A 25934-nucleotide genomic window follows, 5' to 3' on the forward strand; every position below is an offset into this window, starting at 1 on the left:
GCTTGAGCTCTAGATATTGATGGCCTACCTTCAAGATAGGTCATCAATATCAGATTGTTGGTGGTTTGACACCTGGCACACCTGGACGCATCGTCACTGCAGCCAGTGAGTGGCTGCAGTGGCCATCAAACCAGATGTTGACACATTGAGACTAGAGAGCTGCAACAGCGGTGCAGGAGTGAAGGAGCCAGAACCCTGTAGTGGGAAGCAGATACATATGGTTCCCACCATAGGTCTAGCCATGTGGAGATTTCTACCTGAATGGCCCACCAAGATAGAAAACCTCTCTATGAAAATGTGATCTATATGTTTGGAGAAGACTGACTGAGGTTTGCCAAAAAAAAGTGTATGGCATGATTAGCTTAAATTGTTCTATCATTTGATCAAAGAGCCAATTTAGAACAAGAGGACAAAAACATGCTGGATTGGCTTCAAAATGGCAGTTAGTTTATTTCTACAAACAATCCCGTGGATGACCAAGAGGTAGCATTTCTGCCTTTATGGATGTGTATGATCGACCTTACAGTTTGAAAGTCAAAAGTATAAAATGGCATATTTAGTAAACGTTAATGATATAGCATTAACAATTGCTATCCAGATTCAAAAAGGTTCTTTAAGGAAACCCACAATATTTCTATCATTGAGCCTGAGTGTTCTGCCAAAGTCCCTTAATTAACTTAAATGCAAATTCACAATAGGAATTTTGCCTTTAGTGAGAAACATTTGGACAGAAGTTGATCTAGTCAAAGCATTGTCTATGTATCATTCAGCTCTTAGGTTTAACTGTGTGTTCCAAGTCATACAGTATGTTATTCTACAGCCAGATTTATCACCCTGTAGGCTAAAAAACCATTGTTCTCAATCTAAAGGATAACAAAGAATTTGGAAGAGATTCTTTGCTGCAGTAGGTCATAGTGTATTCTCCCCATACATTCAATTACTGAGCACTGTATATAATTAGAATTGACATTTCAATATATTTTAACATTTTGTAACGTCATTTTTTATTTATATTTTTTTTTAGGTCTTCACTGACCCAAGCAACCTACAGAGACATATCCGTTCCCAACACGTTGGAGCAAGGGCACACGCATGTCCTGACTGTGGCAAGACTTTTGCCACCTCGTCAGGGCTCAAGCAACATAAGCACATTCATAGTACTGTCAAACCTTTCATATGTAAGTTGTCTTGCTCGTATCTAGAACCTCCAGTCTTGGTTAGAATGTTCTCCCACTCCTCAAAATATGTGGATTGACTCTAGACAAAGGCTAAAAAAGCAGCTGTAAAAAACTGGTGTGAACAAAGATAAATTTTGCAGGCCTGTGGCACTGCCCGCTGCCCAGCCACAGCACACTCTCTTTTCTCACCCCTTCTCACATTTTGCCACACAAAAGTGGCATAAATAGGTTAGTAAATGCCCCCCTTAGTTTTTGCTCACTAGAATGGAATCATGTCAAAGATCCTCTTTAAATCCTCTACAAATGGCCTCTGTTGAAGCCTGTGCTGACCATCACAACCAGACAACCAAGAGCCTGGCAGGCAACACAGGAAATACTGCAACTTCTATCTATCTAGCTATTATATGAGACTGGCCAGAGGCTGAATTTTCCATTTTTTTCCTGGCATTTCTGTTTAAAGGATTATTGTAATCTTATAGTGATGGAGTATCACTGGGGTATGCCAACACTTTATGATCAGTGTGGGGTCTGTGTTTTAGGGACCCTCACTATGAAAGAAGGGCTGTAGGGCTAGTTTAGCACTACATTCTCTTCTAAGTTTTCCCTCCACAGCAGCAGTCCTGGCTACACATGCGGAGAACTGCAGCCAGCTCCATTCATAAGCTATGTAGAGATAAAACACTGTAGGGGACATAGCTCCAAACTAGTGCAGCAGGACCTTCATTCTTAAGATCAGTTGGGGCCCCAGAGGTGACATCCCCACCGATCAGAAAGTGATGTCATATCCTAGTGATGTGCTATCACTATACTAATACTGTACATCTTTAAAGTGAATATTATACAATGTGGTGCAAGGTTATTCATTTTAAGAACCATCTTTTACCCCTCTGGTAAATGGATCTTAAGCAGATATTTAAAATGAGATTACCGTTAAACACATACTCATTATGATTCAATGGCTTCCTTCAGTAAAGCAGATTTTGATGTGGAGCAGTCATCCGGTAGGGAAGTAGCCTAAACATATTCAGGTGTCTACTTGAGTTCTTGAAGATACATATGAACAGAATACAGAGTGTTCTCAAGGTAGTTGCTAGGCCAGGGGATGAGCAGTCACCATAGGCTTCACTAATTTCCCAAGGAAGGCTAAGGAATTTAAGAGACTCTTATCTAGGCTCTTGGATGTTCTTGGGTGTGTATACAGTCCACTGGTTAATGTAGAAACGTTAGGGGAATGGTTTATCTTGATAAATTAGAGATTCCCATTAGTTTTAACTGTCTCATTCTCCACTGTAATACGTAATCGTACTCCATAATCATGATGAGACTGGAACGTCTCCATTCACTATAGGAATTTCTGATGTCTGTGAGGCCCTAAATAAATATTGCTTCAGTCTGTGAAATAATTTCCTCCTTTGTGCTTCATTCCTCGTCAGTGTCACGTCTCCCAAATGAATAGATGGTCTGGGTTCTTTTTGTATACAATTTTGCAGTCAGTTTCTCTTCAATCAACACTTCATTCCTCTTCTATGATAGAAAATATTCACTATAACAAAGGCAACTACATCTATGTACATTTCAATTGTACAGATATCATTTTTTATATATTTTTTTTATCTGAACCAGACTTGTTGCAAATATATTACCATAGCTCTTTCTACTAAAAGGTGACCCTGATTTGGACCCCCAACATTTTTTTTTACAAATTGGAAACTTTCAGTAATATTAGCAGGTCTATCTTCCATGTTCCTTAAGTTCTTTCAGACAAGTTCTATTATTTTGCCCCTCAAATGGAGCAGCTTCTAGCTCTCAGCCAAACCACTATACCTTTTCATCCGTGTCCCTGAATAGAATCCCCTCCCTCGCAGATGTCAGACATTCCAGATGTGGGCAACAGAGTCATTTACTTGTCTCTTCTTTATCCTGTTCCTCGGGACCAACCACTGGGAGCCCCATGACAGTTCCATTAAAGTCAAAATAAAGAATAATAACATAGTCATCATTTTCTGCTAGCAAAGTCATTTTTGGGACACGGTACATTGCCAACTTAGAACTTCACAGTGTGTTAATCCGCCATTCCCAACTGCAGATCCTGGGCAGTGAACCAACAATCGTCATGCTTTTATATATTGTGCAGCATCGTGGATAATAAATAATCTACTATGGGCTCTCGTGTAATATCCAGTATTAAAGATTTCGGATGTTAGCGTAATTACAGGTTTCAGAGTAGAATATATTTTTGCTATTACTTTGTAAAATACACAAAATTAAAAAATAATAATAATAAAAACTTAACAACTAAAAGATCATAACAAATGACCCTAGATATACCCATAGACAGTATTTAACAGTGCATGGTGAAACACTTTGCATATCCACAATAACTACTTCCACACATTTGTAAGGTATCCTGACTTTGCTAATTATGTGTACCTCACAAGATCATGAATACTCTTCACATAGTCTATATGTTTTTATTTTATATTGTTTTTGCTTTGGTTTCTGTTGGTGTTTCAGGTGAGGTCTGCCATAAATCGTACACACAGTTCTCCAACCTGTGTCGCCACAAACGAATGCATGCAGACTGTCGTACACAGATAAAGTGTAAAGACTGTGGACAGATGTTTAGCACTACCTCCTCCCTTAACAAGCATCGGCGCTTCTGTGAAGGCAAAAACCATTACAATCCTGGTGGAATGTTTGGGCCTGGCCTGCCCTTGACACCAAGTTCTTTGATGGACAAGTCGAAACCTTCTCCAAACATGAATCACTCTAGCCTTGCTTTCAATGACTATTTTCCTTCCAGGGCACATCTGGGTAGTTTGCCATTTTCACCGGCACCTTCACCTTTTCCACCTTTGGGTCCAGGATTTCCAGGAATTTTTCCCCCATCGTTATATCCCCGGCCACCATTATTACCTCCTTCTCCACTGTTAAAAAACCCCTTGAACCATACACGAGAAGCAAAGCTTCCCAGTCCAATAGGTAACCCCCAACTTTCCCTCATCCCGTCTTTGAACAGTAGCAATAGTAACCAGCCACTTTCACTGGAGGATAAATTTGAAAACAGTTTGGAAGATTCATACCTAGAGAAACATAAGTCTAGGAGCAGTGATCTATCTGATGGAAGTGACTTTGAAGATGTCAACACAACCTCGGGGACTGATCTGGATACCACCACTGGCACTGGGTCTGACTTAGATAGTGATGTAGATAGTGAAAGAGACAAAAACAAAGAAAAGAGCAAATCCATAGAAAACAAACAGGACATTGTTAGTAGCTCTGTCTCTAGTAGTTCTAATAACAATGTTACAGAAAGGCCCTTCTTCTACTCTCAACATTCCTTTTTTCCTCCACCAGAAGAGCAGTTACTTCCATCCATGGGAGCAGCAAATGACTCTATTAAAGCTATTGCCTCTATAGCAGAGAAATATTTTGGACCTGGATTTATGGGCATGCAAGAAAAAAAAATGGGTTCCCTCCCATATCATTCCATGTTTCCCTTTCAGTTTCTCCCGAACTTTCCTCATTCTTTATATCCAGCTTTTACCGATCGGACAATGAATCACAATTTGCTGGTGAAAGCTGAACCAAAGTCTCCTAGAGATCTTCAAAAAGTTGGCAGCTCAAGCTCAGAGTCACCGTTTGATCTCACGACCAAACCAAAAGAGATGAAGTCAGCCTTATTACCAACTAAGGTTTTGGCACAACCATCCTCAGGAGAGGAACAACCATTGGACCTCAGCATTGGTAACAGAAGTAGAGCCAGTCAGAATGGGGCAAGGGAAACGCGTAAAAACCATATCTATGGTGACAGGAAAGCCATGTCTGGTGAAATGCTTTCAAAAATCCCTCCGCCTCCTCTTCCCCAACAGCCGCCTCTTCACTACGCAAAGCCTTCTCCCTTCTTCATGGACCCCATTTACAGGTATTAACATACCTTTACCTAACCAAGAATTATTTTGTGACTTCTATGAAAAATTACTGTAAATTGAGTTAGCTACTTTTTTATTTATTTATGGCTTTGAATGTTAATGCTAATTGTAATAAATTTCCATTTTAGGTGAGTTCTGCTCACAATCCGATGATCTATTTGGAAGGCTTATCTTATCTCTTTTCTTGTGACACATATAATGGCTATGTCTATGCTCTGTCTCACTGCTAAATATAGCATGGTGTTGACCAGTTTAATGAGCATCGTATCAAGCAAGGTTTCAATTATTTCAGTGTCTTTAACAGCCGAGGCTTACACTAAGAACAAAAAGGATGTTAACTTGTTAAATTACAGGAAATGTTCTCATCCTACTGCAATATATCACATATCAATTGGTCTAGCCTTGTACTCAATAGGATTGAGATATTATGATTTATTATATTCATATTTTGTAAACTGAGCATTATCCTGTACTATAATTCATGCTTGGGTATGTTTTAGCCTTAGTGTACATTCAGTTACATTATACAGTTGTTGTTTTTTATAGATGTTGCATTGAAGCTTGATGATTGTTCAAATGTGATCTTTCCAACAGCACAACTTTTATCTCATGTTGATGAGCTCTAATGAAGAAAGATGCTATAATGGCTCAACTACTATGTTTGTGTTATGCCGCCATCAGCCAAACCAGCCAATATCAGCAGGACTGACCAACCACCTAATATGTATGAAATGCCTGGCTTGCATTTGTTCAGCTTGTTGAGTGAAAAAACTATTGAGAATGTTGAATTTCAACATGCCCGATCCTTTCTTCTCAATGAAGATAAGCCACCACCAGAGGTGTCTGGCAGTGGCTTATTCCCTCTTCCTTTTTGAAAACAAATGTATGCTAGGCTGAACTGAGAATGTACATACATGGGGAGTTCATTTTCAATGGCCAGTATGGCCACTTTAATGAAAGTACACTGCAAATAAAGATCCTTCATAATGGAGCCATATTAAGGGTCCAGAAGATGCCATTGAGGGAGACAGAAGTGGTCTGTTACTTTTTTATTCTAAAACCTTTGACTTTGACACAAGGAACCTTGGACCAGCAATGTATGCGTGCATCAATATAGGGGCCCTCAATGATTGTAACATGTCCTTAAGAGGGTTTTCAAGTAATTATAATAATTTATGTATCCCCTTTTGAAAGATTCATACTTACCACCACCTCACCTCTCCAATACTGTGCAGTGGCTTCCATTCCTCCATCATCTGGTTCCCAGCTTGTTATCTTCCAGCCATGTATGAACATGGTCACATTCGCCACTGCAGCTAATGACTGCCTTCAGTAAATATGCCTCAAGTAACCACGTCCATTCATGCCAGAAGAAAACAAGCCGGAGATGGTAAAATGAAGGAATGCGAGACAGAGCGGCCGGAAGTAGGTATGAATCTTTCATTAAGTGATGAGGGTTACAGGGCATGGATAAAATGTGTACCAGAAAACTCCTTTAAGACTACAGTAGAAGTGAACCTTCACTACAATTGCTAATAATTTTGTTCTATAATTAAAAAAAATACCTTTGCCAGCTAGGTACTGTATATCACAATAGTTATATCACAAAGGTTTTATCACAATGTTTCCTGCCAGCTCCGGACAAATTCTACAGAAAAAATACAGTGAAAATTTACCTTGAAATTTAGAATCTATTACTGAACCTCGACAAGAATATGGAGATCCAAGGTTGTTTTTTGTGGGACATATCATCCTAAATATACTGAAAAATGAAGGGGAAATTCCAGTTTCTAGCAGGGTTTACCTTTAAGGGTTTGATCACCTTCATCACCAGGAGATAACACCAATGCAAGCAGGTGGCAAGTAATACATTCCTTCTAGCCACACTGAAAATTAAATAAATATAGTATGCTGCCCAATGAAATGAATAGGATAATACATTAGTTATTCTTCATAGAAGCGTTCTGCTCTGGCTGATGGCGATGGAAGTTAAAAGACCCCCTTCTATGGACTCTAGGGAATGATCTAAAGGGCTTATCTTAACCAGACGGCTCATGTTGTTATTGCTGTCACATTGCTCATGTTATTATGTTTTACGACTCCTGTCATTATTTTGGGTATGTAACCCTATGTGTTGCTGTCCAGCAGGGTGGAAAAGCGGAAGGTGACAGACCCTGTGGGGGCATTAAAGGACAAGTATTTACGACCATCTCCTCTTCTTTTTCACCCCCAGGTAAACATATTTATTTCATAGTAACCCCCACTGCAATGTGTTAATATCTTATTTCTTTCCATTATGCCAAGATTTCATTTGTGGCTATAAGCAAAACTTATTTCAAGGACTCAATTCCAAACTCCGTAGAGTTTACCTGATATGGTATGCAAGTTCTCATTGGTCACATTATCTGGTATTTTTCTAGAATAAGATGGAAAATAGTGTCTTCATATTTATCCTCTGAGTATAACCCCATCCTATAATAGATGTAGACTGCTGAGGTTGAAAAGACAATCCTATTAGAACAGTCATATGCACAGCTTAGTTTAGTGAAGCCATTACTTCAGAAGGGAGGGAGTAAAGATGACCTGTCAACTCTCCTGATGTGTCTGTAAGTAACAACTTGCTTTACCCACACAATAACAAATTCTAGAGCATCTTTTCATATAACCTTATATTGTGCCGTCTTTTATTCCTACTTCTGAATGAATCATCAGCAGTCTGCAATAGAGGTCCTTCTTAGTGGTACCAGTTGGGAGCATTTTTCTAAAAGGTTTTCCACATCTAATCAGTGCTGCGAGTGTCAGACTGTGCAGGAACAAACCTCCAGCTAGTAACACCCAGATGGACCTTTATTGCATAGAGTCAAAAGAATAGAACGTCCAGAATTATTACAAGAGGAATGCAAGCATTTATTAAAACCAACATACCAGGACAGGTGACCTCTTAAAGGGCATTTCCAGTTTCACAAAGAAATAAAAAATAACACCAGAATTCAACCTTACTGCATTATATAAGTCAGGTGGGGAAGTGCTGAATGGATTTTGACTCCTTGGATCTGTGACTCACGCCCTGTGTTTCCATCCCAGCGCAAGACTCACGGAGAGTGTCTGTAGCATCTGATCTCTGCCTTCCCTTCCTCTCCCAGCTCGAACATCACAGATCTAAACCTGCTTGAAGCCCTGCTGGAAAAAAATGCAATTAATCATTGCTGGCATCATGTCTACAGTGCAGGGTCCAGGAGAATAAGCAGAACACCGCCCAAAGAGGCAAAGTCAGTGATGATGTTGTGTCTACAGAGCAGAGCCTTATAGGACTTTCCTTAGATGTAGATTTGTCATCAGGATAGGGAACCAGTACAGCACAAAATGACACGTGAAGATGATGAAGTTCAGGAAAATAGGGCATTGCAGACAAACATTCACTTTTAGTACATGATAATGTGTTGTATCTCGTCAATTGATACTAAAAATTTCAAAACCTGGAATACCACTTTATGTGTCTGTCAGACATCTCTGGCTGAAGAAATAGGTTCATACGTTTATTGGGGAAGCATATTGCATCCCCTACAAAAGTCACATTGTTGGTGGATCCAGTCAAAATCAGCAAGATCCACCATCAGAAAACTAATCTAGTCTATGGCAGTGGTCTCCAACCTGAGGCACTCCAGTTGTGAGATTACATCTCTCAGCATGCCCTGACAATCCAGGCTGCCCTACATATTTATGTGCTGTCTTTAAAAAAAATGGCATAAGTCCATTAAGAGAATATCTCTATGAACATCTACCATTGATTATGAGGACATCTATGTAGCCATAAACGGAAGTGATCATTTATGAGTAAAATCTTTCTGGTGACTTCATTGTTTAGGAGACAAAGACAGTTAATAGCCATCATCTAAGAACATTGAATTTATTTTCATTTTTACACAATTATATTTTTTTAAACAGGTCATTCTTCTACAGAAATCCACAGAATTTCCCACCTCACTGCTAAACATAGACCCATCATTGTTTTACATCCCTGCCAACTTATAGTTAATAACTTCCAGTGATTTTCCTTCTAGATGACTGGATAATGGCAGCGGGCCCGCCAGAAACATCCTGTGTTTGTCTGCTTTAAAATAGTGGGGAGATTTACTTGTAAAGGATCTGATATGACAGAGCAGTCAGTTTAAAAAGAGCAAAAAAAAGCAAAGGAAGCAGTCAACAGTAGGATATCAAACACATGAGCGCCACCTATATGATGTCAATAATAAAAGTCCTCAGCCCTAAAGTTTCATAAATTTATTCACCCTCCCCCATAACCTGTAATGCTACAGTTGTGCCTAAATGAAGGTACAAGGTAGCATTTTTACGCCACCCTCATGACTTTCCGATAAAGGGGCGTGATGAGGGTGGGGAGAGGGTGCGGTTAGCGGGTACATTTATCTTCCTTTAGGCCAGTTTTCTGGCATAAAAGGAAAATGAAATCTACAGCAGGCCAGAGCTGCCGTAGATTTCAGTATAAGAGCACGGACTGCCAGAGGATGCGCCTAATTTGTGAGTAGGCCTGCACATCCTTCTGCATTGCAAGCTTCTACACCAGATAATTCTACACCCTTGCCACTTTTTCCAAAAAATGGGAGAGAGGAATGTGGGTGCAGGCAGGGTAATAGTGGTGATCCCGGAGCAGAGGTATTAGAGGGCAACTGGAAAAGATGCAATATTAGGGGTGCATTTAGAGTGGGGGCATCTGGAGCTGTGGCACTAATGGGGGGTACCTAAAGCAAAGGAATAGGAGGGACCTAGGGCAGAGTCCCCCCAATGCCACTCTGAACTCTGCAGAGAGCAGCACACATTATAGATCTGCGTCTGCTATAAACAAATCCCCTATTTTCCCCTTACAGTTCCTACAGCTCACTACTGTCACACACCTGAGAAATCAGCCCAGCACCGCAGAGGAGTCCTTCTGTCCTTCTCTATCAGCAGCAGGGAGGGCAGGAGGATGGCCAGATATGTTCTCTCCTCCTTCACTGCCAGCAGCCGGCCTCCTGTACAATTTACATCAATAGGAGGCTGCATCGCTGTGCGATACTGCCACTTAGTGGCTACAATAATTATCTCTCCTGAGAAACAAGAGAAATAATTACTCCTCCATCTTATCTTCGGGTACAGAAGAGTGGGGGCCCACCGAGGAATCCCCGGCCCGGAGGGCCAGTCCGAGCCTGATTGCATCCCCCCCCAAAAAAAAATTATGGTGCCAAATTGGCAGTGTCATTAATAATAATGGTGGTAATTATAATGACATCATTATGCCCTAGTATCCTCCATTCTTCCCCACACAGTACTATTGTTCCCTTAGTGGTTGGCATCAATATAGTAAATGTGCCCCTTTCTACCCCTACACAATAAAAGTGCCCCTTTAGTGCCTTCACCTTACAAAATTGGTTTCCTTATACTGCCCTTATACAGTGATTCCTCCCTTAGTGCCCCTCACACAGTTAAAGTGCCCCCTTAAGGTACCTGGTGTGCAAGGTGCTGGTTTGAAAACAAAGTTTCCGCATGGATTTACATGCGGATTTCTCTGTGTTTCTACACAAAATGCACACCAAAATTCGCATATGTTACTTTTCTATTTCAAAATCTGCACAGCAGGTCAATTTCTGCATGGAAGAGAAAAGTAAAGTGTGCATGAGATTTGTCATATCATTCACTTTGCTGATACTATATTAGTCTGTGTTTTTTCCAGCATAAAAATCCACAGCAGAAAAAAGTGTGTGCTCCACACACAAATAAAGTGCCTGCTTAAGTGCCCACACACAATAAAACTGGCCCCAAAAAACAAAAAAACCAAAACAAACATGAGATGAATAGTTATGAGCTAGAATAGAAGGATGGATGGACAGAGAGATGGACAGAGAAATAGATCTGAGATGGATACACTATGACAATCCGCATAAACATGGGAATATTCACATTTATTGTACTATGGTATTTGAACAGTAGTTTAATTTGTAGAATGGGTGTAGTGGATAAAATTAAGACCTCCTTAAAGGGGTTGTCTCACTTCAGCAAACGGCTTTTATCATGTAGACAAAGTTAATACAAGGCATTTACTAATGTATAGTGATTGTCCATATTGCCTCCTTTGCTGACTGGATTAATTTTTCCATCACATTATACATTGCCCATTTTCATGGTTATGACCACCCTGCAATCCATCAGTGGTGGCCGTGCTTGCACACTATAGAAAAGAAACACCAGACTCTGGTGGCCAGGACCGTGGAAGTCTATATAAGGCGATGCTTTTTCCTATAGTGTGCAGGCACGGCCACCACTGATGGATTTGTAGGGTGGTCGCAACCATGGAAAGGAGCAGTGTATAATGTGACGGAAAAATGAATGAAGCCAACAAAGGAGGACAATATGGACAATCACAATACATTAGTAAGCGCCTTGTATTAACTTTACCTACATAATAAATGCCATTTTCTGAAGTAAGACAACCCCTTTAAGATCAATGATTTTTTTCCTGCCAAGTTTAAAAAAAAATATAATATTTCCAGGCTGAGATTCATAAAAAAATATATCTTTCCCTTTAAAACCCAGAGGCTGACTATACAAGACATTTTTATGAAGAAACAGTGAGATTTTACCGCCCCTGCTGGTCAATTAATGCAGTGATATGGCTTGAGATCCTGCCCGTTACAATTAGTTACGTTCCCCCAGCTAATTTTCGACCTCTCTCATTGCTCAGTGACTTAGAAATGGTCACTGGGGGCTAAACCGTAGAACTTAGGTTTATGTTGGTCTTTTCAGACTGTACGCACTGGGGGCATGAATCTATTGATTTAAACTGTTTATGGCTAATTACAGGTTTTAATAGTGTTCATGAATGGCTGCCAGCGTGCTACAATTTATATTTGTTAATTGCAACAGCTTTTTAATAATGATATCTTTCTAGAACAATGTCTTGGCTGCAGTCTTCCCAAGAGTCTAGCTTAATGTATTGTAAACGTGCAAAAGGTCAGACCTTGTTGTACAATAGACCATCTAGTATTTGATGTATGGCTTCCTGCGATTTTCCGCTCCCTCACCGTCTTCTTAGCTTTTTCTTTGGCTTTGGTTCAAACTTGTATTTCATTTTCCCCTCAAAGGCATATAATCTGCAAGGAGCTTCTTCAAGTTATAACTGTAAAAGCAAAGGTTATGTTCTCCAGGAAAACTGCAGATTTATAATGGACTATCAAGTTACAGAATTGCAGATAGGTTATCGGATCTGTGTTGAGTTTCCTGGATAGATGCAGTGTAGCAAGGGGAAAGCCAATGCATAGCCCCTTCCGCAGACCTGAGTACAGGACTGTATAGGTTGTGATTAAAGAGCAATTAATACTAACAATAAATGATAGAGGAGATATTTCACATCCATCATGCACAGGTTTCATGTTCTCTTGGGAGGAGCTTTATTCTGTGTTCTTTGTTGCCCCCTGCTGAGTAATATAACTTACAGAGGCAGGGGCCATAGATGCTACAGAAAAATTTCTCAGTGGGTCGATGCCCAGGGTGTCACCAAAGCCCTCCTCACGGCCAGGTTCATAATGATCAGATGCCATCAGTATTAATAAACTTTGGGAGCATCAAGTATTTATGCACCTGGCTGATGACCACAGGTGCCCTCCTGAAGTCAACTGTGTCACCATCCTCACAGTTGAATACTGCGGTGGGGGCAGCAGTATTTTGTGTTGCACTGTGCTATTTGGTTCTTCTGGGGCGGTATTGTCTGCTGTTGACTCTGTCTATATGTGTTGACATCTCCTACTTGTGTTGCCTGCATTCTGTCAATTTGAGCCCACCTACAATATGGAGTCAATTTTAGTTTTTTTTTCCAGAACCACTTTAAGTTCCCAGTCTGCCCCTGTACAGAGGTATATTTAGGTTTCATTAGCGCACATTTACACGGCCAAATGCACAGGGCAAAAATCAGGTTTCAGGATCAAATTGTTCATAGCAATTTTTCATTCTGCTGCTTTAATTGAAGATTTCATTGCCCTAGCGTGGGGATCGCTCTTGCGATCATTCAACCCCATACAGATCCATTGTTTGTCAGTAGCACATCTCTGTCTACACAAAGCTATATGTTGCCCACAAATAATGATTTTAGGTGCTACATGAAAGATGCAATCACCCGATGAATGAATGTTTACATGGGACACTTATCAGGAAAAAGGATTTGGAGAAACATTGGTCCCTGATAATTGATCCTCAACCCATTTAAAAGGGACCTCGGAGAGTTAGGCTGTCCTTCACCCAAGCCAAAGATTCAATATGTTTCTTTGTCCTTGTTTCTACATACCCTGACCAAGGCAGAGTTGCTTAATAGTGGTAATCAGTGTTTAACTAGGGAAAGAGAAGAGACAACTGTTGTGAACATTAAATGATTTTCAAGACCTTTCAGCCTTGACCTGCCCCTACTGTATCTTCTAAGGTTACTTACAGTACCTAGGATCTTTTATCTTTAAGGTGTAGGAATGTCCTTGGCTTGTAAGGCACACCTACTGTCCTTCAGAGGGTTTGTAGGCTGAAAACTCATATTGCAGAAAATATATACAACAATGTTAATATGTTATGTCCGGATGTAAATCGCGGGGTGTAAGTAACCGGTTATTATGATTCCAAAATATTATTCTTGTTACCAGGTCTTCTGACATATTCTCAATTATTATCTGTAGATGTCAGCCATCGAAACCATGACTGAAAAGCTGGAAAGCTTTGCCAACTTGAAATCTGACACAGGAAGTTCTTTACCGTCCCTCTCGCACCATCCTTTCAACTTTCGCTCCCCACCCCCAACATTGTCAGATTCAATCTTACGGAAAGGAAAAGAACGCTATACCTGCAGGTACATTATACATGATATAAAGCCATTCTGCTTACCATGTGAACATCCCATAAATGTTCTCCTGTACTGTTATGATAATACATAATTCTGACTATAATATATGACTATAAGAAAAGCTAGTACAAATGCATATTTGGCCCACTCTCCTACTATGTGTTCCAAAAAACTTCATTACAAGATAATGCTCTTTTTAAATTTACAGTTTTTTAGCTAATTATGAATGTGACTGTTGACTTCAGCTTTGGTACTAGAGTTTGGAATATCTTGCTGATATTCAATGACTCGTTGCATCTGGTCACCTATGTCTCCTCCACGCTGAGCATATATCACCAACATAGGTCAATATCTGGCCATTGACATAGAGTGATATATATTTGTATTTTGTCTCATTAACAGGTACTGTGGCAAAATCTTTCCAAGATCTGCAAATTTAACAAGACATCTCAGGACCCACACAGGAGAACAACCATACAGGTGAGATTTAGCAGCATTTCTTTATACTACTAAATATGGACAGAATTGTATACAATCATTCTTTGAGGGTTGATAAAGTATCATCTCATAACTTTCCATATCATCTCATCCAATATCCCTGAGCCACGCAACCATACACTAGGTGACAGACATGGTTTAGAAGTAGTTATGAGTTTAAGAGGCCCTTCAATTTATCTGTCTTTTTGACATGTCCTACAGACCTAGATTCATAGTGATTTAGCTTTTAGCTCAAAGATCTCTGGATTGACAGTGATACAAGAGGAGTTTATCTGCAATATGTGGATTGCTCTAGAGATCCCATTTGTTCTAGCTACAAGTGGGGGGTTCACTGGGACCTGCTGACTGTAGACATCTCCAAAGAAAAAACAGAGGCTGACTTGAATAACACAGCTGAAATTTGGGTCCTATAGCATCATATTACTAATTAACAAAGCGAAAAAGAGAGTGGTTATCATCAACCATCAAGGTGAAACCATCATCCCAATGTTATTTGGCTGCACTAAAGCCTAAGTAGGCAATCAGTACATCTAGATCCAGATCCTGAGTAGATGAAAATGTCTTTAAGGGGTTTTCCAAGTGAAATAAATACTTCCCCAGCAGTGGACCATGTAATAAAAAAGCAGTGAGATACTACTTTTCTCCCCGATGCTTCCTGGTTTACTTTCTGATCCTCCCCGCCGCAGTTTCCTTTCCTGACTCTACATCACTGTATACATCACTTTGCTCACAACCAAACTATTTACTAAAAGGGTACAAATGTGTTATGTCACAAAAACTATTTTACTAAGTACTAACAATGACCGTGTTGGACAACAATTGAAAAAGTCAGGCACATCAAATCACATTTTTCACAGATGTGTCTTGCAGTCCATCTGGGGAAAGGCATCATGGAGAAAGACTTCTCAAATGATGATCACTTTGTATTAGTGCAGTCTCTAACCAAAGCACTGTCACTTCTCTTGTGTGTGAGAACGTTTTTACCATGGTTGAGCTCTACCTCACCAAGGTTGCATACCCCTGCAGTAAAGCAATATGGGGAATAGGATGAGAAAGCCTCATGCATTTACAACACTTATTCTTCTAATAAATCAAAACTGTTTAATGATGCCACAAATTCACAGAAACTTGATTGGCTGCAGTCTCATGAGAACCTGTTGAGACCCTGAAAATGGCTGCCTCCATGATAAATGCACTTCATATTCTCGTCCAAGAGAAAGTGGTCCAACATAATCTTAGGAATAGCATTGATTTATTTCCCTTGGCTTGCCCAGAAAAATGTAATATATGTATTTTGTGTAAGACGTCTGCTATAGACTGACTTCTGGTCAGAATATTTCTCAGGGGATCTGGTGTTTTTAGAACAATTTAATTGTCATTGATTTCTTTTACTCTCTGACAACGGTGACTGTCAGCTTAATTGTTTTGAAAGTTTGTTTTGCCAATGTCTGTTCTATCCCATGAAAGTCCCACTCAGTGATGGCTTGGAAGTTGGAAGAAATTTACAAAGAAAAAACAATCATCATCACATTTGCTTCAGTAGTTTCACTGTCATGTCTGCCAGCTCAGAAAGCTCAATTACAAACATATAAAATGAAGGGAAAAAAAGTTATACAAGACATGTGCTGTGACTAATAGGACATACTATAAATCCTAGCTGGCACATATCGTTAAATGCTGTGTATGTTGGAGTTACTACGTTTTGTCCTAATTTGGCTTCTGACTTCCCATTGGCTTTAAGGAAAGACTGGTTTTAAGGAAAAACTGAATAGGATTGTGGGATTTGCCTGCAGGGTTGACCTAAAGGGGTTGCAACCTATATGGTCAGGGCTTGTCACTACCAAAAAGCATTCAGAGACTGCACAAAAGGCAGGCACCCATCCTAGTTTATTCATCCTAGGAGATTAGAAATTCCTACTATAGCCTTGCGTCCTCAGTTTTTAAGTGGGTGGAGGTAGAAGACAGCAACAGGAGAAGAGTGTGTTGATTTTGTGAGGGACAGTGACCTGTTCCCTTATGGGGTATGCTAGTAGGGGTAGTGTCATCATGTACAGTAAGGAAAGAGGAATGATGTCAATTACATATCACAGACTGATAGTGGAAGGAGCAAAGCCTCCACCAGCACAAGTGTTTCTGATCATGTGGGTGGCATTGACCTGTTTACTCATGGGACCAGGGGCATACACGGATCTCATAAGGCCCCATAGCAAAACTTAATATGGGCCTCACTGCCCCCACCCGGTTTCCCAGTACACATGTGACAATCACTCCAAGGCAATGTGGAATGCAAAGTGCAACAACACAGATTTATGATGAATTTACATTTTATTGATGTGAGGAGACAGGGGCGGACTGGGAACTGGAGTGAGAACTGGAGTGACCCCTGGAAAGAAACCGAAAAGTGGCACCAATCTTGTAGGTGGGGGAAACACAAGTAGACGGGGCAAATACAAGTTTACCATACCATAGTGTAGCACAGAATACCATTCCAAATAACCAAATACCACAATGCAGCACAAAATATCTCCCCAGAAGATTATCCCTCTGTGGTGGCCATCAAAAGCTGCTACATTCTGCCCTCCTCTACCAATCGTCTGTAACAAATATATAGAGCAGGGGGCTTAGGAGGTGAGATGTGGTCCACAGCACCAAGGCAGCCCTACCTTTCCTGTAGGGTCTATGGCCAAGCGCCCCCTGGAAGGAGTGCAATACAGAAAATTGGAAGGTCCTAAACATTGTAGAAGGAGCAAGTGCACCAGCAACAAAGAGTATGGTGCTGATCCTGTGGAAGGGCAGGACCTGGGATTATATTAGTGAGGTTATGACAGCATGTGATGGGGTAGCGTCAAGATGTAGGCAGAGGAATGCAGACTAAAGAACTGAGTACCAGACCTGAGCACCCCATCAGAGTATTTCAGGAAAAGAGTATGCTGTTCCTGGGATCATGCAAGTGAATATCTAGCCGAGTGATGTTAGGAGAGCAGTAAAGACCACAGTCAGGCAGATGGTGGAAGGAGTATATTGGGAGCAGAGTAGAGTGTTTCAGAAGATATGTTATGATTTAGAACCTTCAACTACAAGTTATTTTAGCAATATTCCGCTCATCATTACAGGAATGTCCTCTCATGTACATAGTCTGCACCCTGTAGTCACAGACATTGACTGCATGCACAATCTGCATGCGATGGAGTAAAATATTACAGGACATCTAAATGGTCAAGGCCGTTATTGTGTGTTATTGGGGGTCCAGGGCGTAAATTTATTAGGTGGCACATTGGCACCTCCAGCTGTCTCAGAGTTAAGTAGCTAAGATAAATTATCAGAACTGGCCAGGATTAATTTGTCTTAAACATGATTTTAATCTGCCCGATAAACCAACACCTGTCAGCCTTATAAAACATTTACGCCTTTCTCGCCATTTAAACAAACAGAACAGTGGACGGTAAACTTGCAAGCTGAATGACTTAAGTAAACGGAGGGGAATTAATCATTATCCTCCCATTTTATGTGCTGGAATAAGTGCCATCTAAGTGTGAGGTAGCGGGGAGCAGCCCTCCCTACTTCATTAAAGAAAACATCAGGTTTTTGCCAGTTTTACTAGCCAAAAATGTTTTAATTTGTGACTGCACTTTCATTTTATTTATGTTACAGTCTGGAGGTTATTTTTACTTTTTGCCATTTTTTCATCAATGGGGGAGGGGAGAACTGCATATGGAGGGTGCGCTTCTCAGCTTGAGCCATGTCTGATGACCCACATCAATTTTTCACTTGTGCCAGGTCACATTTAAATGGGGGGGATACGTTACACACACAGCAGGGAGACCTAGTCCTCTACAGATTTGGGAAATGCATTTAAACAACAGGCATATACAGTTCCAACATAAAAATTCCCTATTAACGTTTACCAATGAATTTATACAAAATGGAGGGAGGGGGAAAGGGAATTGGGTTTTTCATGTCCAGCTCATCTGACCACTGCCATCAGCATACAACATAACCCCTAGATATATCTACACATCAACCCAAAATGACTCCCAGTGTGCTGTTTTGTTAAGCTGGTCTTGTGTTGAGACATTACTGAGCAGCCCTAGTACATTTGAAGGGGCTATTCACATGGCAGGTTTTGCATGTGGAATTTTGCCAGACAATCGCGCCGAACTTCACTAAAAACCACCGGTGGCTGCATCCTTTCTGCCTCCAATTTATTTCACTGGGAGGCAGCGGTGAGGATCACAGAGCAGCTACGGCTTTAAGTCTTGCTGCTTAGTGATCCTCAGCACTGTCTCCCGTAAAAATGAATAGAAAAATGTGGCCACAGGAGGAAAAAGGCGCTCATAGCGTCACATGCCAGAAGCTGGGAGCAGCGCATTCTCCATCAGCAGCATTCTCCACCGACTTGAGAAAGGGGTCTGTAGAACCTCGAAACGCATTGTCACAATAACAATAATAAAAAAAACTATTGGTTTGAAACAAACTCTGGTTACATTTTGCGCCTATGGTCCACCCCTCTACTCAACCCCCGAGTCCAGTGAAAACATACCTCAGTAAAAATGAATGAAAGGCAGAAAAGACAGGGGCATCAGTGGGTTTTCAGTGAGATTTCAACGAGGCTGTCCGCCCCAAACTTTCACAGTAAAACCCGCCGCATAAATGGCCTCTAAGGCTAGGATGTTGGCTGTTTCAGCATAAGAACAGCATGCCGAAATTCATTGTATCCAGCATAATTGGAAAGGGTCGGAGCTGTTGACTATAATGGGACTCAGTGGGAATCCGTCCTGTTTCCAGCATTAGTGTCGGGATTCAGCCAGACAAAAACTATCCTGGATATGATGAACACTGGAAGGCTGTTTCGCTGCCGGATGATTTTAATACTAGCATGAAACTAGGATAATTATTCAGCCTTAGATATGAGTTAACCGTTAGTTTCATCCCCCACAATACATCAGCGCGACCCCCAATATGGCTGCAGGTGACAGTCGTCACCCTTGGGCTCTAGCCTGAATGCTAGTGGTGTTACTGTAACAAACCCGTTGCTCAGCCTCTCTGCTGAGGCTTTACTCATTTGCTGTAAATATAAGTTTATGAGGAATATATACTGTCCATCAATACTAAATGGATAAACATGTTTTGTGGTGCAGAATTGAACAATAAAAAAAAAAACTAAAAGAAAACCCAAATTTTGAATATCCTGATTTTCTTGCGTGTCTGTTTTTACAGATGTAAATATTGTGACCGGTCTTTTAGCATCTCCTCCAACCTCCAGCGGCACGTACGGAACATACATAACAAAGAGAAGCCTTTCAAATGCCACTTGTGCAACAGGTGCTTCGGCCAGCAGACAAACTTGGATCGACACCTTAAGAAACATGAACATGAGAATGTTCCAGGTATGCAGATTTTGACAACAGTGTTGGGCAACATTTTCTTAACCCTAGTGTGTCTTTGAGAATTGTCTTTTTAACTGCTGAAAATGGTGGCCTTTTTTTTTTTCTCTCAAAGTTATTTACTGAAGCATCCTAGGCCTAATGCAGAATCTGTAACAGGATACTCATCTACCATGCCATTTATAATACTAGCCTTGTCCTATCTAGCAGAGGAGTCTTTGGACTCTCCTCAGGCATCAAGTCTTAGGACCCAGGTCTGCCTATATAACTACACCCCTGATTATCCATCTGGCTCTCCTGAGTATGGACAGAACTTGGCCTTTCTCCCTGTCTATAAAACTACTGCCTTGGTGGTATCCAACAGTGGTTGGTGGACTTCCCTAGATGTTGCCAAACCTTCAATTGTTTTCATACAAGCAGGTAAAATAAGGCTACTTTCACACTCGGGTTTGGTGCGGATCCATCATGGATCTGCACAGACTGATCCGTTCAGATAATACAACCGTCTGCATCCATTCAAAACGGATCCGTTTGTATTATCTTTAACATAGCCAAGACGGATCCGTCTTGAACACCATTGAAAGTCAATAGAGGACAGATTAGTTTTCTATTGTGCCAGATTATGTCATAGAAAATGGAAACGTCCCCATTGACTTACATTGTGTGTCAGAACAGATCCGTTTGGCTCAGTTTCATCAGACGGACACCAAAACGCTGCAAGCAGTGTTTTGGTGTCCTCCTCCAAAGCGGAATGAAGACGGAACGGAGGCAAACTGATGCATTCTGAGCGGATCCTTTTCCATTCAGAATGCATTAGGGCAAAACAGATCTGTTTTGGACCGCTTGTGAGAGCCCTGAACGGATCTCACAAACGGAAACCAGCTAGTGTGAAAGTAGACTAAGCTAAATTTCTGACAACTTTCTTCCTATGCTCTGGTAATGCAGGCTGGACAGTCTCTAAGCCTAAAAGACCATAATAAAACCAAAGCATTGGATTCAAGCTTGTCCTAGTCTGGGAAAGTTTTGGCATTAATCATTCCTCCTGAGAGAGTGTATGAAAAGTAATAACTAACTTCACTATCCCAAAATGATGCCGAGTAATTGACACCCCCCACCTGCATACCATTACAGTGGGGTGGTCCATCAGTGGATATTTTTGGATGACACATGACTGTAAAATATTTAGGATTAACTCACACTTTTCCTTCTGAAGATTTTTTATACTAGTTTGGTTGTGTTAATAATTCACAACTTTTTCCCTGTCCAGTGAGTCAGCACTCAGGAGTAATTGGAAACCACCATGGAACTAGCGTCTCATCCCCCAATTCCGAATCCGAAAACCATGCACTTTTAGATGAGAAAGAAGATTCCTATTTCTCAGAAATTCGAAACTTTATTGCAAATAGCGAGTTGAATCAAGCTTCAAGTCTAGGAGAAAAAAGGTATGAAAAAAGTATAAAAACAATTAATATTCAATTTTGTTGCTGGCTGTGAAGCTGGATGAGTTTAAAGCCTTGGTTCTTTCATACTTACATAATTTCCTCAGTGATTTAAGACATTCTAGCTCGCCAACTGTGAGTAAATAATGAAACATTTTAAGGATATTGCATTATGTTACTGTATCTCATTGGGGGGGAATCATCTAATCAGGCGGCATGCATATAAAATGTAATGTCCACTGATAAGTTAATTGAAAGCTGACCCCCCATTTTATAGCCAGCTGTACTGAAGAACTTTGCCAGTTCTACACAATCCTTCCTTAGGATGAAACTTGGAAGAAGACTGACCACCAGGTGCAGCCTATAAATCAAATTCTAGAATTTAGACAGTCTTAAAAATGATTAATAGTCAGGGAAACATTGTTATCTTCTCAATTGAAAGCTCAGAATTCATAGTCTTTTCTGTGTTAATACTTGCCTGTTAAATCCACACTGAGATTATAATTTGGCCCAAGGTCATATTATAGTATGTCATCCATGGTTTTACATAGAACATCTAGGAAACCAAAGTTGTCTTAAAGTTATCCTTCCCCTATAAGTCTAGACTTATAGGGGGAGATTTATCAAACTGGTGTAAAGTAGAACTGAAAGGTGGAATCTGATTGGTTGCTATGGGCAACTAAGCCAGTTTTACGTTACACCAATTTGTAAATCTCCCCCATAGTCACTAGACAACTTACTGCTGCTCCTCTGCAAATGTCCACTTCCATCTTGACCTGACACAAGGACTTGATTTGTGTACTAGTGTGTAGAGTTTCAGTTGTATGATGTAAGCTTGATGTAGACAAAGGATATCTGCTGAATGATCTTTGGCTAGCAATTATCTATCCTGATTAATATGAACATACATGTTATTTCAATAGAGCAGAGGAGATGTTGACAAGCGCCATTGGTACTGCTTATTTTCTTAATGAAGCAAAGAGATGGGACAGACGTAGTCATAAAAATGGCAGCTATGGTCAATGGAATGCCAGGCCCCATACATACTTCTAGGTGGCAGCTTACAACTATTTCAAAAGCATAATATCTATGTTAAGTTGAAGAGTGTGTGTGAGTCACCCCGATTATACATATAGGGCCAGATTTTTCATTACTACTTTCATACTCGCGTTTTGTGCAGATCTGTCATGGACGGGTCCGTTCAGATAATACAACCGTCTGCATCCATTCAGAACAAATCCGGTTGTATTATCTTTAACATTGCCAACACGGATCCGTCTTGAACACCATTGAAAGTCAATGGGGGACGGATCAGTTTTCTATTGTGTTAGATTGTGTCAGTGAAAACGGATCCATCCCCATTGACATTGTGTGCCAAGACAGATCCGTTTGGCTTAGTTTCATCAGATGGACAGCAAGCAGCGTTTTGGTGTCTGTCTCCAAAGCGAAATGGAGACAGAACGGAGAAAAACGGATGCATTCTGAGCAGATCCTTTTCCATTCAGAATGCATTAGAATGCAAACTGATCCGTTTTGGACCACCTGTGAGAGCCCTGAACGGATCTCACAAACGGAAAGCCAAAACGCGTATGAAAGTAAACTTACTCCAGTTCTACATATGTCCAAAGTCAGATTTATTAATGGTCCTTTAATACTGTGATAAATGTGGTTTGACTGTAGCAGTTTATCCTTCAGTAAGCGGCTTTACAAAAGTCGCATGTCTTTACGAAAAAGTTGCATGATCTATTAAAAAGTAGCATAAGATAAGCATGGTCCTCACTGGAGTGAAATGGCGCCATTTTTTGCTAAATTTTTAGCAACTTTTTAAATTGTCGCAATAGAAAATCTGTCTAGAGATTCATTTACATAAGAAAACACACACACTTTCAGAAAACTGGCGAGCATAGTGCAGAGCCAATAAAAGTCTCACATTTTTGCACAGTTTTAGCGATTGCGCAAAAATGTGCAACTTTTTCACTCCATTATTTTGACTTTAGCTAATGATAAATCTGGCCCATAATTCTTTTAAAGCGGAATTCCACCTTGGGTTTTCTTCTGACATATCTGAGCATAACGATGGATATCGCACCGGTGACCATGATTGTGTTAGTCTAAATTGTCTTGTAATATCTGAGCATAACATTATTGGGACCTTCATGAATTCCAGAACAATTTTTTTTTATATCCCACATGAGTTGGTTGGAGATTTGTATAACTTGGAAGCCAGTCAATGGACTTCTACAGAAGCACCATTTAGGTCACCGATGCCTTTTTGAAAAAGGGACTTAGCTTCTGAAGTCTAAATCTTGGAGACGCCCAAAGAAGAGTCAAAGATTTTAGATTCAAGCATTTAGGAAGTTGGAGGGTTGCAGGCTGTGGGCTCAGTAATATTAGCTGAAAACCTATCACATTATGTCATGAATTCCAAATTAATGGGGGGCGCAGAGGGGCTGAATCTGTTATGTGCACATAAATTGGAAATTACCATCCCTTATAACATGGCAGAGGGAGTCCCAGCAGCATTGTGCACAATTAATCATTGGCAGATGTTCTGCTGCAGCTGACAATTCCTCTTACTACTGTGTTATATCTACTCTTGGCCTGCTCCGAGCCTGTAAAGATATTGCACCAAAGGCATACGATTCTGTTTGAAGTATAGATTAGATGGAAACGTATACGTGTATGTGATATATGCACATGGGTTTTAATACATACACTAATTGGATATATTTGTGAGATGTTCTGTCTTATTGTGAAGTGGTCCTATGGTTGATACAATCTAGTGGTGTGTTTTTCCCGTTTCTGGCCATTACTCAGAAAGTGTTATCAAAGCCTCTGATTGTTTGACAGATCAATAAGAAACTGGCTCAGCAAAATGCTTCTTATTAGCAAGACACCAGGCACCTATATCCAGATGTAAATGAATGCATTATGCTGCTCCTCTTGGGTCTATTTGGGGCCGAAGCCTGCTGGACTAATGTCACCTGCTGAGGATTTATGGTGCTGTCACCTTTCCAGATTTTGTGACTTCCAGATATAATACATGAATATAAAAATACTGGCAGCGTGCACTTTGTGGATATTATTACTGTGCAAGCAATTTTGCAAACTCCGAAATAAATCAACAGTCAACTCATAAACAGATGCGTAAATGATCCATAATATATAGCCAACAGTGACTATAACAGACTCGTTATCCAAAAATATAATAGTGTTCTTTAGGATTGGTAAATACTAGCAGAGCATCAGAAATGTATCATGGTATGTGGGCACTATATGGAAGTATTATTAATATCATCTATGGTACTGTTCTCTGCTCACTATATTGAAGTGCTATATAAAGGTATAATGAGAATGCGGTATGCACCTGTTTTGGTGAATAAACCAGAATAATTACTGAAGGAAGACATGGAGTGCTGAGGTACAATTTCATATATATTTTTTCAAACCATTAGTGTTTTTTTTTTTGCTCTTGAACACTTTGCACATCACCGGATCGGGGAGACGTGTGTATGTATGTATATATATATATCTAATATATAAAGCTGTGTGTATGTATGTCCGCTAAAGGAATCTGCACCGTCGCATTTACAATCACGAAATTTGGCACACAGGTACATCAGGTGTCCTGGAAGGTTTTAGACCGCGTCTTAGCTCTCTAGGACGTACCGTTCCTGAAGATATTCCCCCCAAAAATACAAATATGGCACATCTAATGACCTACATTAGCCAATCGAAGCCTGCAGGTCTTTCTCTTCATATCCCAACTGCCATACACATGGTCACATGTCCCTTACCAGCCAATAGAAGCTCGCAGGCCCTTAGTCTTCACATACACACAGTTTTACACCAGGTTTCTATAACAACCCATTTTTCTTCACTGCTGCAGGTCAGCTTTAAAGGGAAAGGGCGCTGTCGATGACACTGTTAATGGAGTGGAGTGCTGTGGAGGTCACAATTCAGGGGGCAGGTAGGCTGGCCATTCAGGCCACCCTCAAAAAACGGACTTAAAAACCGTGCTCCAAGGTCTGCTAAACCACGCCCCCACTTCATTACACTGTCCCGTCCACTTCATTAATGAATGATGTGACGGCTGGGCTGCTATAACTGAAGTCCAATGTAATGGGGTAAGATCCCCCATAACAGAGTCATCCATAGATTCCTATAACACTGTCCTCCACAGATCCCCCAATAACACTCTCCTCTACAAATCCCCATAACAGTCTCCTCTACAGATCCCCCTAAAAGTGTCCTCTACAGATCCCCCTATAAGTGTCCTCTACAGATCCCCATAACAGTGTCATCCAAAGATCCCCAACACAGTGTACCGTCCACAGACCTCCAATTAGTTCAAAACCCACCAAAAGCACACCATTTGGTTCAAAATATTGTATTTTCCTTAATTTCCTCCACAAAAACCTAGGTGCGTCTAAGGCTAGTTTCACACCTAGCGTTAATATTTTCTGGTATTGAGTACCGTCATAGGGTCTCAATACCGGAAAAGAAACACTCCAGTTTTGTCCCCATTCATTGTCAATTAGAACAAAACGTAACTAAACAGAACGGAATGCTCCAAAATGCATTCAGTTCCATTCTCACACCAGAGAGGAAACCGCTGCATGCCGCAATTTGCT

At 40.6% G+C, this 25934-nt stretch overlaps 1 protein-coding gene across 10 annotated transcripts in view; it reads left to right on the plus strand.

Annotated features, from left to right (window-relative positions):
* The window catches only part of PRDM16 (PR/SET domain 16), a 533907-nt gene that overhangs the window by 495981 nt on the left and 11992 nt on the right, over positions 1–25934 (plus strand). For 5 of the 10 annotated variants that reach the window (XM_044282118.1, XM_044282126.1, XM_044282120.1 and 2 more), the window contains 7 exons: positions 1025–1178; positions 3684–5103; positions 7256–7343; positions 13816–13985; positions 14382–14459; positions 19695–19864; positions 21129–21303. In XM_044282118.1, coding sequence (XP_044138053.1) covers positions 1025–1178; positions 3684–5103; positions 7256–7343; positions 13816–13985; positions 14382–14459; positions 19695–19864; positions 21129–21303 — 2255 coding nt within the window. The remainder of the gene's footprint in view (positions 1–1024; positions 1179–3683; positions 5104–7255; positions 7344–13815; positions 13986–14381; positions 14460–19694; positions 19865–21128; positions 21304–25934) is intronic. The other 5 variants (XM_044282121.1, XM_044282124.1, XM_044282122.1 and 2 more) reach the window with 3 other exon arrangements.

Source organism: Bufo gargarizans, chromosome 2, assembly GCF_014858855.1.
Source record: "Bufo gargarizans isolate SCDJY-AF-19 chromosome 2, ASM1485885v1, whole genome shotgun sequence".
Lineage (NCBI taxonomy): Eukaryota > Metazoa > Chordata > Amphibia > Anura > Bufonidae > Bufo > Bufo gargarizans.